The following is a 20,935-nucleotide window of genomic DNA, read 5'->3' on the forward strand; positions in this document are numbered from 1 at the left end:
TTTCAAAAGTTTCTCCAGCTGTTCCTCTGTGCTCTCACGTCTGTCTCCATCAAATCAGGACCATGGACAGCACCCTACTTGACAGATAACAGACATCACCACTGGAGTGGCCACTGTGCGCTGCATCATGCTGCCATCTTCTCCTTCTCCAGGAGAGTTGTATCCTGGGAACAGAAGCGGTGCAGTTAAAGGAACCGAGAAAAGGGAAGAGCATTTTTACAGGAGACGGGCTGGGAACAGGTGTAGTCAAGATAACCTTGGGAAACAGTAGATCCATGAAAGATGTCGGTCTACAGTTCATCTCTGGAGATGGAGAGAAAGATTGAGAAAATGGAGGGAGGTGTCAGAAATGGACCAAGTGAAGTAAAGGGCAGGGTGTAAGTTGGAGGCAAAGCTAATGAAATGGACGAGCTCAGCATGAAGTTGCACCGAGGCAGACATCAATGTAGTGGAGGAAGGTTTGGGGACCATTACAGGGGAAGGCTTGGAACATGGACAACGAAAAGGCCAGGCATAGCTGGGTCCCATGCAGGTACCCGTGGAGAAAGTGAGGACCAGTTCTGCCAGATGAAGGAGGGTGGTGACAGAGGGGAGCTGGTCGCTGTTTTATTGAGAAAGAAGGGGAAGGCTTTAAGGCTGCCTTGATGGGAGATAAGAAGTGTATAGGGACTGGGCATTCATGATGAAAAAGGCGGTCAGGGCCAGGGAATAGAATGGTACTGAGGAGATTAAGAGCATGAAAAGTGTTGCAGATGTAGGTGGGAAGGGACAGAATGGAGTCTAAGTATGAGAATAGAATGAAGTAGAATGTGGCTTTCCCTTCTAGGACATCGGGGTTTCCCTTCCTCCATCATTGATATCCATTGTTTATTTAAGAAGCTCCCAATAGTAAATATAAAGGAAATTGTTTCATTGCCATGACTTGGGCTGACCAAGGATTAAATACAGACCAGCTATTAAAACTCAGGATGGTGGTGACATATCTCTTCCAAACAGAACTTAACATTACTGTTAAGTGATTCATAGCTCTGCGGCTGTATACTTGGAATGTACTTAAGCTTTAATGGTCGGGCATTGTTACAGTTTAACAGATTTAAATTTGCATGTTCTTTAAAGAGCAACATTTGTAAGTAACTCTATTAATGAGAATCAGTGACTATTAAATTGTGAGTGAATTTTAATGGGAATTGACAAGTAGAAACTTGTTTATGTACTTTGCCATTTGTTCTAAACTTGGATATTCTAATGTAGCACTTTTTAAAAACAAGTCTGAGCAGCAGATTGACTATCATATATAGTAGCATCTGACTTTAATATCCCTTGTTCACGTGCACACAAGCTGAATGTAATTGTAGATTTTTTGGAACTTATGAAATATTGTTCCATTGACTCAGATAATAAAGATTTTTGAAGAGGTATAAGCTATAAATGTTCAGTGCAGAAAACAAAATTTTGCCCTCACTTTCATCTTGAATGATTGATCAGTAAAAATATAAGAAGTCTTCTGTGATGATACAAAACACCCCTCGCATGTAAACAACAGGAATTCTGCAGATGCTGAAAATTCAAGCAACACACATCAAAGTTGCTGGTGAACGCAGCAGGCCAGGCAGCATCTCTAGGAAGAGGTACAGTCGACGTTTCAGGCCGAGACCCTTCGTCAGGACTAACTGCAGGAACCGCGGCAGGCCAGGCAGCATCTCTAGGAAGAGGTACAGTTGAAGTTTCAGGCCGAGACACTCTGAAACATTGACTGTACCTCTTCCTAGAGATGCTGCCTGGCCTGCTGCGTTCACCAGCAACTTTGTGTGTTCCTCGCATGTAAAGCTTTGATTCCTAGGCATCTTGCAGCATGTGCCATGTGCAATGACATTTTTATGTAAAACATGACAAGAGTTTCCTTAATAATTTTCAGGATATTGGATGACTTTAAATACATGTTTCACTTTGCTTCCTTGTCTTGAAAGAAAACTGAGTTCCATTTTCACATGCCTTCTCAGCAGTGAAAAGTTTAGCTGATGCTGAGGTGCATCACTGAGATACATCATCAGTGATGTCACTTGGGATCATTGGGTGTTTCAGGTCTTTCAACATCAGGCGACCCCAGCCAGGGTTGATCAGGCCCAGGCTGGTGTCCCAGCAGCCGTGGTCCACGGGCCACACCTCTTGATCCACAGCCATCTGGAGGCTCACCCAGCAGCCTCTGTGATGGTCCTAATGCTCTTTTCTTTTTAGCCCAAGGGAACAGTAGGCTAAATGAGCTGAATGAATGTTAGCAGTGGGTGTTTCTTGTGAAATTCAAACTCTGAATACTCTCAAACTGACTCCCTTCAGTTTGCTTCCCAGCCTGCAAAGTGACATGGTTCAGGACTGTACCTTTTGGTTTATGGTTACATTTGTTCTTAATGCAGCTTGTCAACATCCGTAGGTTGTTTTAATCCAAAACAATGCAGTCTGCTATTTTTTTTAAACTAGCACTTCATGGTGGAATAATGTGGGAAGAGAGCAAGGGATTACTTTGAACTGGATTGTGTGTCCAATTCAAGTCATCCAATATCCTGAAAATGACTGAACATGTATGATTGTGTATGAAGTACAGGCAGATGAATGTAGATCTTTGGAATGATGAACATTGTGAACTTGCAATTGCCTTTTTTCATTACAATTAGGGACATTCACTTTTGCTTCCCTTCATTTAGTGACCAGGAGCAATTTGGTGTGGTAGTATAGTGAAATATGAAACCTGTTTATTATTATGATAAAATTGAGGAAAAGCAAAGGAAAACGTCAGGATAATGCGTCCCCTCAGGGAGTGTTCAGTTTGTGTTAAATTCCTTCTACAAAATGCATGGCGATTCTGATATTACTGCAAGGCATTCTGGGCAATTTTGGTCAACAGTTAAGGTTAACATTGCAGATCTGTCATTATGGACTTGTGTATAGCCCATATTTGGTACAAATAACAGATTTTCCTACCCAAAAAGTCACTGAAAACCACTTGGATTTTGGAGGATATGCAGTTGTCAGGATCAGCTTTGTTTTTTGTATTTTAACTAGCTGTAGTTAGTCTTTCTGCACATGTTGTCTGGTTTGCTCTTGTATGATTCATCCAGTAACAGTCATGACATAGAACCTCTTTGCATTAGTACTAAACTACTATTGCCACTTAGACTTGGGTGTGGTAGTCTTGAGCACTTGTATAGCTAGGATGCCAAAGACTTTTGCACAGTACTGTATCTGTCAATGTGGAACAGAGAACAAGCTTGTAGATGGGGTGGGAACAAATGACATTGGGAATGGTGATGGTGAGGCACCATGGGAGGGGTGTGGGACAGGTGGCAGAGGAGGAGTGCTGGGGCGGGGTAGTGTGGGTGCAGGCTCTCCCAGCCCTGAGATATTAAGCAAGGTCATTTGATTCCAAACAATTGGCTTATTGATCATTACAGAGCGTCTCTTTGGTGCTTCCCACTCCTTCCCTCTCCCTTCACCTTTTCCCAAACATGATTCCCCTCTCAGTCCACAATAGAGACCCATATCAGAATCAGGTTTATCATTGCTCACATATATCATCAAATTTGTTTGTTTTTGCAGCAGCAGAACAGTGCAATACATAATTACTACAGTACAGTGCAAAAGTCTTGGGCACAATGGTTATATACAGCATATGTGCCTAAGACTTTTGCACATTATCGTATGCAGGATTGGAGGGCCATGGCACAAATGTAAAGAGGTTTGGGCATAGTAGAAATGTTAGTAGAGATGTACTTGTGGATGGTGTGCTAGAACTAGAGGAAGGGGACATGTATCAGCACAAGGCTAGAGACAAGTTGTTGTGGCTGTTGGAGCTTGTGGGTCATGGAGTTGTGAAGAGACCTGGGCTGGACTGAAAGCTTGAAGTAGGCTCTCAGTTGGCTTGGGTGTAAGAGTGATATGGGTGGAAGTTGGTAGAACTGTGAGGGCAGATGGTGAGCTTGGTGGTGGTGCAGTTTTGGAAGATGAATGGTTAAGACATGAAGCTGTACCATGTACAGACATGAAGGAACTTGGGGGATGAGGTTTGTGGTGGGTGTAACAGATGTGCAGTCCCTTGTAAAAGTACTCAGTCCCCAATCCTTTGTTCACATAAATGAGGATTGCAACCAGGGATATTGATCAATTTAACTGAGAATTTTTATCTATGAATCAATTCTTTTTCCCCCCCACAGTAGAGTCTAAAAAAAAGGGAAGATTGTAAAACTAAAAATTCAAAAACTGAAATGTCAGTAGTTCAAAAGTATTCACCACTCCCCTTTACTCAGTACTTAGTTGAACCACCTACTGTAGCTATTGCATCCAGAAGTCTTTTTGAATAATTCTCTATTAGCTTTGTACAATGTGATGGAGAACGATTTGCCCATTCTTCCTTGCAGAATTGCTCAAGCTGTGGCAGGTTAGTTAGGGAGCAGCAATGGACAGCAGTCTTGAGATCTTACCAAAGATGTTCAATCAAATTAAGGTCAGGACTCTGACTTGGCTGCTCCAGGACATCAATTTTCTTAATTTGAAACCTCTCCATACTTGCTTTGGTCATTGTCTTGATGAACAACAAAATTCTTCCTCAGTTTAAACTTCCTGGCAGAGGCAAGTAGGTTTTTATCAAGAATATCTCTGTATTTAGCAGCATTCATCTTCCCATCAATCCTGACCAGATTTCCAGTCCCTGCTGAAAAGCATCACAAACTCAGCAGGCCAGGCAACATCTGTGGAAAAAAGAACAGTCGACGTTTCAGGCCGAAACCCGTCAGCAGGAGAGGAGGAAAAAAAAGCCGAGGAGTAGATTTGAAAGATGGGGGGAGGGGAGAGAGAAATGCCAGGTGACAGGTGAAACTTGGCGGGGGAGGGATGAAGCAAAGAGCTAGGAAGTTGATTGGTGAAAGAGACAGAAGGCCATGGAAGAAGGAAAAGGGGGGGGGGATGAGGAGCACCAGAGGGAGGTGATGGGCGGGCAAGGGGATAACATGAGAGAGGGACAAGGGGATGGGAAATGCTGAAGGTGGGGGGGGGGGGGGAGGCATTACTGGAAGTTTGAGAAATCGATGATCATGCCATCAGGTTGGAGGCTAACCAAATGGAATATAAGGTGTTGTTCCTCCAATCTGAGTGTGACTTTATCCTGACGGTGGAGGAGGCCATGGATGGACATATGGGAATTAAAATGGATGGCCACTGGGAGATCTCGCTTGTTCTGGTGGATGAAGTGTAAATGCTCAGCGAAGTGTCTCCCAATCTACGTCGGGTCTCACCGATATAGAAGAGGCCACACCAGGAGCATCAAAAACAGTATATGACTTGAACAGACTCACAGCTGAAGTATCACCTCACCTGGAAGGACTGTTTGGGGCCCTGAACGGTAGTGAGGGAGGATGTGCAAGGGAATACGTGGCACTTGTTCCGCTTGCAAGGGTAAGTGCCAGGAGGGAGATCAGTGGGGAGGGACGAATGGACAAAGGAGTTGCGTAGGGAGTGATCCCTGTGGAAAACAGAAAGTGAGGGGGGAGGGAAAGATGTGTTTGGTGGTGGGATCCAGGTGGATGTGGCAGAAGTTTTAGAGAATTACGTGCTGGACATGGGCTAGTGGGATGGTAGGTGAGAACAAGAGGAACCCTATCCCTGGTAGCATGGCAGGAGGATGGGGTAAGAACAGATGACAATGGAAGATTGAAAATGATGTGAAATGGAAGAGATTTCATTACTTTACAGGGGTGATGGGATGGTGTTACCTGGCTGATGTGCAGTATTAGATTTATGCCACATGTACTGCTTAGTGTTGAGGCCAAAAAGTCTCATCCAACTAAAAGCCCACCTTCCACATCTTTATAGTATCTTCTGAGTGATGCTTTGCAAAGTTTTCACGGGCAACAATATTTTTTTTGCCAGGGTTTCTTCCTTGCCACTCTTTCATAAGTGCCTTGTTTTTTTGTGCAAGGCCTTGTAGATTGTGGAACCATAAGCGTCATCTCCAGTTGCAGCCATTGACTTCTGCAGCTCACTCAGAACAAATGTTGGCATCGCAGTAGCCTGTCTTACAAGTGCTGTTCATCTCTGGCAACCAGGTTGAGAGGGGCAGCCTTGCTCGCACACGCATTTTCAGTTCTGCCCACAAATTTTCTATCGGATTGAGGTCAGAAAATGATGTCAAGTCTGGTTCATCCTTGGGAGCAATTTCCAAACGCCTGAAGGTACCACGTTCATCTGTACAAACAGTAGTACACAAGTATAAACATCATGGGACCACGCAGCCGTCATACCACTCAGGAAGGAGACGCATTCTGTCTCCTAGAGATGAACGTACTTTGGCGCTAAAAGTGCAAATCAATCCCACAACAACAGCAAAGGACCTTGTGAAGATGCTGGAGGAAACAGGTAGACAAGTATCTATATCCACAGTAAAACGAGTCCTATATCGACATAACCTGAAAGGCTGCTCAGCAAGGAAGAAACCACTGCTCCAAAACCACCATTAAAAATGCCAGACTACAGTTTGCAAGTGCACATGGGAACAACGATCCTATCTTTTGGAGAACCGTCCTCTGGTCTGATGAAACAAAAATTGAACTGTTTGGCCATAATGACCATTGTTATTTTTGAAGGAAAAAGGATGAGGCTTGCAAGCTGAAGAACACCATCCCAACTGTGAAGCGTGGGGGTGCTTTGCTGCAGGAGGGACTGGTGCATTTCACAAAATAGATTGCAACATGAGGAAGGAAAATTATCTGGATATATTGAAGCAACATCTCAAGACATCAACCAGGAAGTTAATGCTCGGTCGCAAATGGGTCTTCCAAATGGATAATGACCCCAAGCATACCTCTAAAGTTGTGGCAAAATTGCTTAGGGACAACAAAGTCAAGGTATTGAAGTGGCCATCACAAAGCCCTGACCTCAATCCAATAGAAAATTTGTGGGCAGAAACTGAAAAAGCGTGTGCGAGCAAGGAGGCCTACGAACCTGGCTCAGTTACACCAGTTCTGTCTGGAGGAATGGAACAAAATTCCAGCAACTTGCTGAGAGAAGCTTGTGGAAGGCTAGCTAAAATGTTTGACCAAGTTAAACGATTTAAAGGCAATGCTACCAAATACTAACTAAGTGCATGTAAGCTTCTAACCCACTGGGAAAGTGATGAAAGAAATAAAAGCTGAAATAAATTATTCTCTCTGCTATTATTCTGACATTTCACATTCTTAAAATAAAGTAGTGATCATAACTGACTTAAGACAGGGCATGTTTTCTAGGATTAAGTATCAGGAATTGTGAAAAACTGAGTTTAAATGTATTTGACTAAGGTGTATGTAAACTTCTGACTTGAACTGTAAATATTTCCACTTCCTGTTGCAGATTACATCCACTGTTTTAAAACTCTTTGAATTGGTAACCGCAAAAAAATTGGAAATGCTCATGGGATTTAGATTATCCAAGTGATCCTAAGCTGCATTAGTAATAATGGTCTTGATCTTTTTCCATAAATGGGGAAATAAACAAAATCTCAAACTTCCTGAGTTAGTGGGGAATAGAATGGAAAAACTGTTGTCATTCCAGTGAGGGGCTGAAATCCAATCAAGAACAATAGGATCATGAGTGAACAGGAAATCCTGGTTAATTGTGAATGTTTTTATTTCCAGTTAATTTGTTAAAAGAACCATGCTGTTTTAGTTCTCAATTCTCAATCACTATGCCTCCTGACACCTGTAATTTTGTTTGGGTAGACTGCAGATTGAAACTGGGGCTGTGAGATGGGGAATTAGTTCTTCAAGCAAGATTAACCAGCTGACAGGATAACTATAATTTATGAAAGACTAGGTTGCTGGGATAGAGCATGTGATTTCATTTGCAATGTGCGGCTGTCTCTCCCTCTGGTAAATCCCATAATATGCCTGTGATATGGCAGCAGTGCACTTACTGGCCTTTACTAGGATGGCAGTGTAACCTCCTGCTCTGCAGGTTCTTCTTAACCTCATCATGGGCTGTGCCTGGTATTTGAAACCTGAATCTGCTTTGCACAGATGTAGATGCACTTTAGTGAGTGGGTAAATTACTTTACAAAAGGTAGTAAATTCTTTATTACCTCAGGAACAGGGAGTGGCTTTCTGTTGTGTGGATGCGGTTTTATTAGATGCTGAGTGGCACTAAACTTGTAGGAACACACAAAGGCATTTCAGGGAGCAAGGTACGGACAAGTTGAGATCTGCTCCTACATTTGACTTTTTTTTTTCCTTTGATTGGTCCTTGTATTCAGTGAGGAGTCCTTGATGTCAAAATGGTGCAAGGGCTTCTGGATGGTACCTTGCTAATTTTTATTTCTGAATATTAGTTAAGACATACATTTGAAATGGGATAAGACTGCAATTTGGTGTACTGCATTTAATGATTATATCTGATTGTTTCTGCCTGTTTGTTTTTAATTTGAGATACAGCATGGTAACAGGTCTTGCTGGTCCAACGAGCTCATACCGCCCACTTGCACCCATGTGACTAATTAACCTTGTCTTTGTACGTCTTTGGGATGAGGGAGGAAGGAGAAGGCCCTGCAAGAAACTCAAGCGATCACCAGGAGAATGTACAAACTCCTAGCTAGTGGGGAGATTTGAACCCAGTTGCTGGTGCAGTTATAGCATTACCCTAATTGCTACATCATAATGAAGAACCAAATGCAGACAGGATTTGCATATGTCATGGGATAGCATTTTTCTGACTATAAGGGTAAACCTAAATTTGTAGTTGCTGTGGCTTTCTAAATTGTCCATTCTCTGTGAGTCGATGTTCAGCTTACTGTCATGTGCACAAGTACACGTATGCATGGGCGCAACGGCAAAACTTGTAGAACCATCACAGGCCCCCAACATCATATAAGCACCACAATTGGCTTCTGGCGTTGAAATGAGTGACCTTGAACAGCGTCTCCTCCTCAACTTGAGCATGGGACTCCAGCAATTCAACTATTTCAGATCACCAGCTTGTGCGGGAGCTAACCAGTTCTGATGGAAAAAGAAATCATCGATCTGTGATGTTACCCCACAAAATGCTGGAGGAACGCAGCAGGTCAGGCAGCATCTTCAGAGGGAAATGAGTAGTTAACGTTCCAAGCGGAAACCCTTCACCTGCCCCGATGAAGAGTCCCGGCCCGAAAAGTCAACTGTTCATGTCCCTCCATAGGTGCTTTACTTTATACTTGATTGTCGCCAAACAACTGATGCTAGAACGCACAATCATCACAGCGACATTTGATTCTGCACTTTGTGCTCCCTAGAGTACAAATCGATAGTAAATATTAAAAATTTAAATTATAAATCATAAATAGAAAAGGGAAAGTAAGGTAGTGCAAAAAAACCGAGAGGCAGGTCCGGATATTTGGAGAGCACGGCCCAGATCCGGGTCAAATGCGTGACAAATAATATATATTATATCTGTTTTTGCATGATTTTTAATCAATTCAATACGTACATACTGTAATTGATTTTATTTCTTCTATATTATGTATTGCATTGAACTGCTGCTCAGTTAACAAATTTCATGACACATGCCGGTGATAATAATTCTGATTCTGAAGTTCCCCCAACAGTTTGTGTGCATGTTGTTCCATATTTCCAGAATCTACAGTAATACTCTGGGTAAACCTGCAATGTTAATTTGTTTTTCTCCTCTGCATGTGTGACACTGAGGGTGCTGAGTAGTTCCTGCATACTCTCTCCCCAAATGTTGCTCTGTATCACCACTGTTTATCCTTGATCCATTTTCCTCTGTCCTCTCTCAAAACTGTCGTTTTGTCATCCACCTTCCACACATATCATTGACACTAACAAACACTACTTTCCCTCAGTCAGCACTATCTCTAGATGTACCACTGACATTGCCTTTTAAAAGACATTTCCTCCTCCTCCATCTGTTTTATGTTTGTTTTTTAACTTTAGTCTTTTCTCAGAACTAATCATCAGTCTGTAAGATTAGCTCTCAAGCAACACACACCAAAGTTGCTGGTGAACGCAGCAGGCCAGGCAGCATCTCTAGGAAGAGGTACAGTCGAGGTTTCCTCTGTACCTCTTCTTAGAGATGCTGCCTGGCCTGCTGCGTTCACCAGCAACTTTGATGTGTGTTGCTTGAATTTCTGGCATCTGCAGAATTCCTCGTGTTTAAGATTAGCTCTCAGTTTTTTTTTCCGCATTCCACAGATGCTCCTGACTCAGTATGTTCATTCTGAATATTCAACATTTGCTACCTTTTTGTATGAAGCTGACATGTTTTGTACATAACCAAAATTTAAATATACCAGACTTTGTGTTTGGCCAGCCTCAGCAAAGGCTGGGAGATTCCTTGCTGCCAGCGTCATGGGGAGGGACAAGCTTTGTCAATGAACAGGCTAATTCAGTGATTAACACAACTCCACTGGTCTGCTCCACTTCTCACCTGAGGAAAAAGGCAAACACTCATAGTCATGGCAGCGACCTGTCTGTCAAAGGCTGACATCCTTGTTCCCCAAGTCTGTGATGGTTATAATTTTTATCACACCCATGTCCTTAAAGACTTGATGGCTACCTGTTTGCAAATGAACACTTCATTAACATGCATACCTCATGAAGGTACTGTTTGCATTTCACACAAACTGACTGAGAGATGTGGTTGATACCAAAGGCGTCCACATTATATAAACAAAGAAGAAAAGTGGGTCTCTCCGGCTGCATTGTGATGTTGAAGCAGCACATAAAAAGCTGGAGGAAGTTAGCAGGCCAGGCAGCATCTATAGAAGAATGCAGTTGACATTTTGAGCCGAGACCCTTCAGCAGGACTGGAGGGGAAAAAAGATGAGGAGTAGAGTTAAAAGGTGGATTTGGGGGGGAGGGGACCTTGAAATCCCACCTTTAAATTCTACTCTTTTTTTCCTCCAATCCTGTTGAAGGTTCTCGGCCTGAGATGTTGTCTGTACTCTTTTCCATCGAGGCTGCCTGGCCTGCTGAGTTCCTTCAGCATTTTGTGTGTGTGCGTGTTGCTTGGATTTCTCTTGTTTGTGATGGTGATCATCAGTTGGAAATTGACTTGCACCGTGTTAGTAATCATCACATCATTAAGATAAAGAGGCAGACTTGTGTCACACCTTTCACCTGCTGAATGGGCCAGAATGTCTGACTGGCATTTGCCATTCTCACTTGCTACAATCTTGAGGTGGATGGAAGCTGTGAGCCAATGAGTACTTGCTGGTGGCCTTCTAAATGGCTGCTCATACACTTGGCAGTTCCCCCTGCAGTGGATGGACAGATACTGAGCGAGTGAGGAAGAAACGTTGATTACATGCCCAAGTTACATGAAGAGGACTGAAAGGTGAGGGGAATGTTCTTGCTACCCACCACCTCTGAGATGGTAACTTACTGGACTGTGTTTAGATGATGAAAGCACTGAAATTGCCAAACACTGGGGATGGAGGAGGCAAGTGCTTGTGGTATTACATACCAATCAGGCAAATTGCTTTGTTTTGGTTAATGTTCAAGGTGGAGTTGTGCATACCGAGGTGATGTAACAGTATTTCCTGACACTCCTAGTTCTGGTAAATGAATGCAACATCCTTGATGATGTCTAGTATTGAATTCCATGCCAAAGCCTTGGCCCTACCTCAAACCTACTTCTGTAGCCCCTGTGAATTTCCATTGGTAGTCCATATGCAATTCTAGTCAGCTGTGACTGTCAGAATGGGATCCTGAAATAATAATTCAATAGCATCTCGTAAGGGAGGGAAGTAGACTTTCGGAGTTGGTTCCCTAAAATAACGAATAGTAAACAGTACAAAAAGCTTAAATCTTTTTTGCATTTTTGTCATTCTGTAATATACTGCAAATACTTTATACTTTATTGTCGCCAAATATCACTGCTACCTGTATTATTTGGGTCCGTTTTCCACATTACGAAGCTTTCTGAAGCAGTGATACATTTGCATGATTGTAGGCAAACCTTAAAAAGTCAATGTGATGACTTGGTTCTACACAAGACCTTGGCTTCCAAGTAACTATTGAACAGTTGGGGATGACGTGATGTGAAGCAATGGAGCTAATTGTTAATGCAACTTCAGTCAGAATTATTTGTGGGTTTAAAAAGAATTGGAGTAAAATCTCAATCATTGGTTATCTTCTGGGTTCCTGATCTCGTCCAGTTTCAAGTCTATTTTGTTATTGGTGCTTGCTCATCAGTCTGAGCACTAATCCCTTCACCTTGCAGAAGGTAACAATCTTTTTTAATTCAATTAAGTCCTAGGGCTTGGAAAATTCTTCACTAGTATACCCACAAATATATACCTGCTATTACAATTAGCCTGCCAGTTTCTTGCAGATAACATAGAGGTGTATAACTACGTCCACTCCTTACTCTTCATTCCAGATTATTTAATCTATCCAAATTCTTAAAAAAAATCGGTCTTTCTTTCTGAACTCACTTTTGTACTCGATGTTTTGAGAACATAATTATAACAAAAATAACTCCCCATTGCTATGCTCATCAGGAAGCTGATTTATTCATCTCAGAAACAGGTCTTCTGTTGCTGATTTTTTTTTTCCCTGAATGCCTTTTTATTACAGGGTAGGTATATGGTGGAATAGTGGGCGAAGACAGGCCACGGGAGGGAGTCAGCAGAATATTGATGGGAACTATTGAGCAGTAAGTCCATCCATCAAAGGACAAGGAAGTGGACTTGAATGTCAGAGCAGTAATGATGCTATTGAATGGTGAAGCAGACTTGAGGAACTGGATGGCCCTCGATAACATGCAGTAATTTTAGTGTGTGTCATCTACAAGATTCATGATATCACTTCCCAAATCTGTAGACTTGTGCTACTTTGGACAAGGGCAGCTGGCACAGGGTCACTGCCTGCTCTTCCTTCATTTCTTATCTATTTGGTTTGAAAACATGTTTGTTTATGATGTCGTGAATTGCTGTAAGCACTCATTAAGTTGGATAAAATTAATAGCAAGGGAAGCGGCTAATGTTTAGATTAATTTCTCATTAGATGATATTTCTGAAGCAGGTCCTTGAAGGGGCAGCAGGGTAACATAGTGGTTAGCACAACGCTTTACAGTACAGACGACCCAGGTTCAATTCCTGCTGCTGCCTTTACCTTCGCCCTGTAACCATGTAGTTTCCCCGGGTGCTCTGGTTTCCATCCACAGTCCAAAGAAGTTCTGATTGGTAGGTTAATTGGTCGTTGTTAACTGTCCCAAGATTAGGCTCAGATTAAATCGGGGTTTGCTGGGTGGCGTTTTTTTGAGGAGGCGAAAGAGCCTATTCTGTGCTGTATCTCAATCAATCAATCAGTCAATAAATACAACCTGAAATGTTAACTTTTCTCCCCCTCCGCAAATGCTGCCTGACGTGAATATTTTCACGTAAAGGAATGATCATTTTCTTTTTTTTATTTAAGCTTTCAGCAAATGGGTTTTTTTTGTTCCATTGACTAAAATTCTCCTAACACCCGGACTGATGATACCATGAGATTATCTTCATATGGACTGAAACGCTTCAACTCTGCATCACCAACACCAGTTTAGGATGACCTAAGCCCCTGGCTTTGATAGTTACACTTGTGTCCAATTGAATATAATTAAGGTGCAAAATTAGTTGCACTACAAAAATAACTAAAGGAGAAGAATCAAGTGTAGCAGAGGGCAGATATAGTACTTGATGCAATAGTAAAAGGTTAATCGGCTTATCTAGAAAATGTGTCTGCTCCTGTTATTTCAAGAACTTGTAGACAAATCAACAGCTTTTGCTGCTGATAACATTTTTCTCTGTGTCTGCGTGCATATCAGAAACATTGTTATGGAGTGTGTCATGTGATACTGGAATACAGACTATCCTAAATATGACTTTGCTTCTGAACCATGGAAAGCAGGTAAACCTCATATTTTGCTAATTCGCTGTTAGTAGTTGGCCTTGCATTGATTTATTTTTGACCAGATCCACTCAGCATATATCTGGCTGGAAAGTGCAATATATTTAAGGTGAAAATTTGCCACAACTTTAATAGAACCTTAAGACGAAAGTGGAACACTTATTATGTTTCAGAATTTGCAGTTGGTAGTAAAGCAACGTCACTCATTTCTGACTTTGAAGAAAGTTCTCTATATGTCTGGCATTACTAATAATGAGAAATCTCCTTTCCAACTGTCTGACACTCTTGGGAATGTGTTGAAAGACAAAATGGTATTGATGTTCATCAAGCTGAGTGAGACAGGAACTTCGTTAAAGCTTTGTCACAAAAAGCACAGCTGTACAGTAATTAATACCAATTTTTAACTACTTAATGTGTGGAATTAACCTTCAATATGCAAATTATTAAGGAACTAATTGAGATGTGAGCATTTAAACTATTTCAATATCATAATATGCCAGACATCCCACCCTGCAAAAACTCATTTCAGAGAGGTAGCACCATCAATTTGCGGGAGACTCCCAGAACTTCCAGGAGAGGAGGGATGTCTGCAATAGAGTAGCTCCTTAGCAGCTAGCCAGCTAGTTTAAATAACGTTAGCTATGCTAATGAACGAATGACACCGTTAAACTCACCTCAACATGTCTTTTACAGTCCTAACCCACCATGGGCAATAAAAAAGTCACTGTTGCAAACAGTGCAGCGAGCAACACTGTCATTATTTTTGACCCCTATTAGGCAGGGGTACACTTTAGTATAGTCTGGGGTGACGTACATTTTATTTTTTTTGAACACTCTCCCATGGCGTGCGCGCGCGCTCTCTCTCTCGCGTTCTCACTCACTCGCTCTCAAAAAAACTTTTGTATATAATTTGCGGGCATCAGGGAGCCACTATTAATATGCAGGAGACTCCTGGAACTTCCGGGAGAGGTAGGATGTCTGATATGCAAAGCAGTAGGAACCGCTTAGTACTGCATTTTAAGTCAAGTTTTCAGAATACTGTAAACGTTAAGATTCAAGTCTGTTTAATGTCATTTCCTGTACACAAATGTAAATGATCCAGTGCAGCACAAAAAAACCACTAAAGATAAAGAACAAAAATAATTTTATAAAACACAATGTAGATACATAAAATGGTTGGTATACATTGATTGCATGTCCATAATGGGACACTAGGCACAGGAGTCTCTGTACTTAAGGTGTCTGGCAGGAAATAATAAAGTAGTGGAGGGTGGAGGTGTTGATTAGCATTGCTGCTTGGGGAACGTTTGAGTCTGGCGGTCCTGGCATAGGCGCTATGTAGCCCCCTCCTTAGAGTGGGGAAAAATAGCCCATGGGGAGGGTGGATGGCATCCTTCATGATGTTACTGGCCATTTTCTAGCACTGTTCTGTGTGTATATGTTCTTGATGACAGGTAGGCAGCTGTAAGTGATACGTTGGGCAATTTTGACTACCTGTTTTGGAGCTTTCCTGTCCTGCAGTGCAGTTTCTGTAACTAGCAGTGATGCAGCTTGTTGGGATGCTGTCTTCTGCTATTGTACGTGACGTGAGCATGGATGCACATAGTCCAGCTCTGTTCGGCCTCCTCAGAAAATAGAGACATTCTTAAGGTTTTCTGACTGTGTAGGATGTATGGTGGGACCATGAGAGCTTGTGTGAGATGTGCATTCCCAGGAGTTTTAAACTGCTTGTAGTTTCCACTGCTGTATACTGTATATGAAAGTCACTGAAATATACGTGTATGAAATTTACATTTCATGTACTTTTAAGTTCAAGGGGAAAAGGCTGCGACAGAGATCAGAGAGCAGCTGTGCAGGAATAAAAATCGTAAATTACTGGATGAAAAAAATATTATTTCCAGTGTTATTTAGTTCTTTAGTAGTCATTACTACAAGATCCAGCAAGATATTCTAAACTGAGTTTCTGTTTAGATATAGTGATTTGTCATTGGAACAAAATCCACTGCTGATGAGTTTTGAGATGGCTAGTAATGGCTGTTTCGTTTTGGGATTGCTTGGTGCTCGTCACTCTTAAAGGTGCTGTTGTGCATCTTGTATATAACAATGCCTGATTAGGCCAGTTGTTATTTTTTTTATTTGAAGGGATGAGTTAAGATTTACTTAAACTAATGCTGAGTAAGGGAGAGTGAAGTTTTCATGAATGAAAGATACCAGATATTGCCATGGGGAAGGGATGACTCTGAACACTTCATTTTAGAGATGTTGTCAAGCTAATTTAATTGCAGAGTTGTTAGTTTCAAGTGTATTTAATTGCTGGAATATCAAGGTTTAACATAATAGCATTTAATTTTCATTTCTTCTAGGTTTATTGGTTCTGCAACAATATCCTTGAGAGAGCTTGCAAGTGGTCAAAGAACATTGCCTTTGAAGAATATCTCTTTGCTCAGTGAAAAGAAACAGGCAACTGGGGTAGGTAAATTTTGAGCCCTTCATATGCCTCTTGTGTTTACTGAGGCCACCACTGGGTAAGAATATATTATTACATCTTTTGTTTTTCTAGGGTAGCTATTGAACAATCCCTCAATAAAATTATTTTTGAGCGTCCTAACTCATATGAATGAGAGTTGTAAAGACTAGATTGCGGATTCAAATCTGTGCACCAGAGTTTAAATTTGGACACACCAAAGTCCAGATTCTCAATCTAACTGGGCAAGCCTTCATTACTTGTGCCTAAAATGATGAGGGTGGTTGGTGGTGAATGATAATGTACACGTTACTATATACTGTACATTAATTTCAAATGTATATCTTGCATACTTCCCTTCTGTTCTAGCTCTTTTAGTATTTCAAATATTTTGCTATTCCACTGCCCTCACAGTGCATTGTGTACAAAGCTAGGCAGGGAGTTAAACACCTTCTCAAAAATCACCTGAGCTGGATGCTTTCTTCAGGGTTTTTAATGAGAAAACTGTGTGAAAGTGCAGAAAGTTAAGTAAAATATGTATTAGATTCAATACAGAATGGCTGTGCACCAAGGTATACTAATATTATCAATTATTCTCACAATCAGTGTTGAACAAGTTAATACACACGTGCAACATTCTGTAGCTGTGCCGTCATGTTCCCGATGTGCACAGATGTTGTCTCTGCCAAGCAACAGGAGAATCTTGGCAAAAAAGACAAGTGGGGGAATTTTGTCAGCTACGTCCTTAAGATGTGAGTGACCACAAGCAGCTTCAGTAGTTGGGGGTTTCATCCCTGCTGTTGGGAATATGGTTGCAGTCAATGGGAGTTGACAGGGATGAGTAGAACTTCCCTCCTGTTGACTCCATGACAAATTCACCGGCTCAGTTTCCAGTAACTTCTGACGTACCAGAACATGGCTTTAGAATGTACAGGGAATTAGCTATATCTGATGGATGCTCAGCTGCCTCCTCGCCTTGCTCTGCTGCAGGTGTGCTGGAACCAGAAGTCCAAGGTGCTGGCCCTGAATTTACAGCTGTATCTGGGTCTAATTCAATTTGAGTGTCAATAGGTTCTTGCCTCAGTTTCCTGGAGACCGCTGGTGCTTGCTGCACCGCGTGTTCATCCGTGTTCTACAGTACATTGTTACTGCTTCTCCCGATCTCCGTGCTGCCCTCCCCAGGTTCTCCACCACCCTCCCGATGACTGTCTTGTCCACGTTTGGACTGGTTCTGCCTCGGGCCTTCTCTGGCCAGTCTCAGCATCTCACTCAAACTATTGTCCAACGGTGATTTGTCACCGCAGTCTGGTGCAGCGAGTGAGGGCTGTACAGTTGGTTCTGTGGTAGCTTCTGTTGAAAGGTGAGCCACCGATGCACTGTTCAGCCCTTGTCGGATCTTGTTAGGTGGTGAACATCCATGCCTTTCCAGATTAGGTGGGCACGTCTCACCCTCCGACTTAAATGAAGGTTCATCTTGCTTTTGGTTTAAATCTGAAGCAGAGGTTACAAGTTCAGGAGAAAGGCCAGATAAATCTTGGCAGGAAAGTGTTACGCTCTGGTTCCATCGGCTGTGTAAGACTTGGGAAGACGAGCTCCGGCCCCGCCAAACGTGGGAGATTGAAGTGCGAGCCCCCTGAATCCCCCTGTTTGTGTGCAAGTCTGCGTGATTTGTTCCCGTTACAAATAAGTACCGTGATATAACAGACAGTACACTGCATACAGTAAAAGATTTTGCTTTATAATTCTTAATTTGACTCGAGGGTTAGTAAAGGAAAGACAAAAAAAGGGGCCCAGTTTAATAAAACAGTCTAATGTGCACAAGTTGGAGCTCATGATTTCCCCTTTGCCGATCTTCCTTCGATCTCCCTGGGCTTCATTGAATCACGGCCCCGCTCCGGGTCGACTCCTACGACCTCTTCTCTCCGGCATCTTCACTCTTCTCCCCCAACAAAGCCCCAAGCCCAACCTCAGTGTCCCTCACCAGAGGAACCGCCCCAAAATCTAGCCATCCTAATCGGATGGAATACAATTCTCCTGTCTCTCATCTTCAACAGTAACCCAAACAAACAGCGAGCACAGAACAGAACAGCATACCAGAGGAAAAAAATATGAACCATCTGAGCCAGGGCATTACAGAAGCATGACAGGAGGCTAGTTCCTACCTTTTCTTTTATTTCACCCTTTGTTGAGCAACCGTGTCATATTAAAGGACTTGCACCAATGGTCAGTTCTTCACTTACCTCCTGAGAGAGAGGACCACCACCATCCAAGTCAGTCGCTGCTTTATACACCTTTACCTCAGTTTAGCACTCCTCCTCGAGCAGACTCAATGTAGCCTCTGTATGAGCTTTCTCTGCATCTGTACGAGCTTTCTTCGCGTCTATATGATCTTTTTCCATCAGCATTCCCAACTTTGCGCTTAGGGTACGCTGCTCTCATTCTTGCCACTTCAACTCTGCCGCAAGCTTGTGTTGCAGCTATGCGAATCGTGGTTTTGCTTGAGCATTCAGACGTGTATATTTTTTCACTCCTCTGCTCTCACTGTGCATTGTGTCCAAAGCTAGGCAGGGAGTTAAACACCTTGTCAAAAGTTACCCAAGCCAGAAGCTTTCTTCAGAGTTTTAAATAAAAAAAACTTAGTGAAACTGCAGAAAGTTAAGTAAAACACCTATTAGATTCAGTACAGAAATGTTACGTGCTTTAATATCAATAGGTTTCAATAGGTATATTTAATGTCAGAGAAACATATATACCGTATACATCCTGAAATTCTTTTTCTTGGCAAACATCTATGAAAACAGAGGAATGCACCAGAGAATGAATGACAGTTAAATGTTAGAACCCCAAAGCCCCTCCAACTCCCCCCTCTCAGGTATAAGCAGCGACCCCCCCCCAACAAAAAAGCATCGGGCCCCCTCCCACTGAGCACTCAAGCATGCAACAAAGCATCAATAAAGACACGTACTTGCAGTACCCCAAAAACTATTCATTCACCCAGTATTCGACATACCACAGGCGCTCTCTCCCTAATAAAGGAAAAAGAGGTGTCCCCATTTCACAGCGACATAACAAGCAACTTGCTGATTTATGATATTAAAAGTCTGTTGCGTCACTTTTTCCGAGTCCTGCGCTCAGAGAGCTCGAGTCTCTGGAGACACCGCCCGTGGCAGCCAACCCACTGCTCCCAATGTTCCGTGTTCTCCCATGATGCCTGTCAGGGACACCGGCCTTGAATCAGCCTGTCTCCAGAGCCATGAAAATCCGGCACCCTGAAGGTGCGCTAATCTTCCAGGCCACGTCCTTGGGATACCAAAAAGCAGCCGGTCGTGAGGCCCTGGGAGCAGGTCCCATTCCCACAAAGAACTGAAGTTGGAGTGTAACTCTGGGTCAGGGTCTTCAAAAGAACCTTGGAAAGAGGAAAAAAAGAGATATCAAGGATGGAAATAGAGCTATTTCCAAAGATGCAAGCAAAGGCGTCGCCATTTAGACCCATCATCGCTTCACTCCGCTCCTCTTGCATTTTACTAATAATATCAATTATTCTCATGATCAGCGTTCAATAAGGTAATGCACACATGTAAAATTCAATAGCTATGCCATTGACTAGAGTGAACTCATAGTGCAACGATGGCCAGGAACGATAAACATAATACTTCCTTTGAAGTACATCTACCAAATGTTTACCAATCTTAAGACTCACAGGAGCAAATAAAGAGGGGAATGGAGATGAATGTTTCAGCTATGTTTGCTCAAAGTCAGAACCTAAATTAACCTGTGCAAGAAATGATGTATAAAAATAGCTTATGAACAGGAAGTGATGTTTGTAGAAAATGAAGCGCTTGCAAAACGAACAGTGCTTCTAGTGGCAGAACATCTATAGTACCGTGCAAAAGTCTTTGGCACATAGGCATCCTAGCTATATACCTAAGACTTTGGCAAGGTGCTGTAGTAACATCGTGTTTTGTACTTCCACAAAAAAAAACACATTTCATGATGTACGTGAGTGACAATAAACCTGATTCTAATATGTGTCTCTATTGTGAACTGAGAGAGGGAAGGTGGCAGAGAGAGCGGAATCACAGTTGGAAAAAGGAGAAGGAGTAATAAAGTTACACAGGCAGTTTGTAATTTCCATTGCATGCTTCAGAAACACAAGATTTGGTAGGATTTATATTTAATTGATCCAAAGCAATAATAATTCTTTGGGTATTTAATGGTTGGTTGGATTTTCATCGAAATTTCACACCGTTTGCTTTTTAACTTAGCATGAAGAGAAGTTTTTAAAAATGGCTTTTTGAAACCGGGAGTTACCTGTATTCATGGCTGTGTATTAATACAGCAAGAATTCAATTAACTGAATTGTGTGATCAGTTAATGATGCTGTGAGGTGGCAATTTAAAACAATCCCCATTTGTTTTTGCAAACATTTAGTTGTGTAACCACTTGCAAGAGCATGGAGTTACTGAATGCATACAGTATGCTGTTCTGTTGGGATAAAATACCCCATCTGCATTAATGTTTCATTATAATTCAAAGGCTGAATTTATAGTACATAGTACTTTACCTGTAA

General features: G+C 42.2%; 1 protein-coding gene across 4 annotated transcripts in view; it reads left to right on the plus strand.

The window, feature by feature from the left end:
* Nucleotides 1-20,935, plus strand: part of LOC140185737 (myoferlin-like) — a 267,873-nt gene that overhangs the window by 29,589 nt on the left and 217,349 nt on the right. For all 4 annotated transcript variants that reach the window (XM_072239327.1, XM_072239328.1, XM_072239329.1 and 1 more), the window contains exon 4: nucleotides 16,265-16,370. In XM_072239327.1, the coding sequence (XP_072095428.1) occupies nucleotides 16,265-16,370 (106 nt within the window). The remainder of the gene's footprint in view (nucleotides 1-16,264; nucleotides 16,371-20,935) is intronic.

The sequence above is a fragment of the Mobula birostris genome, chromosome 21, assembly GCF_030028105.1.
Source record: "Mobula birostris isolate sMobBir1 chromosome 21, sMobBir1.hap1, whole genome shotgun sequence".
NCBI classification, from domain to species: Eukaryota; Metazoa; Chordata; class Chondrichthyes; order Myliobatiformes; family Myliobatidae; genus Mobula; species Mobula birostris.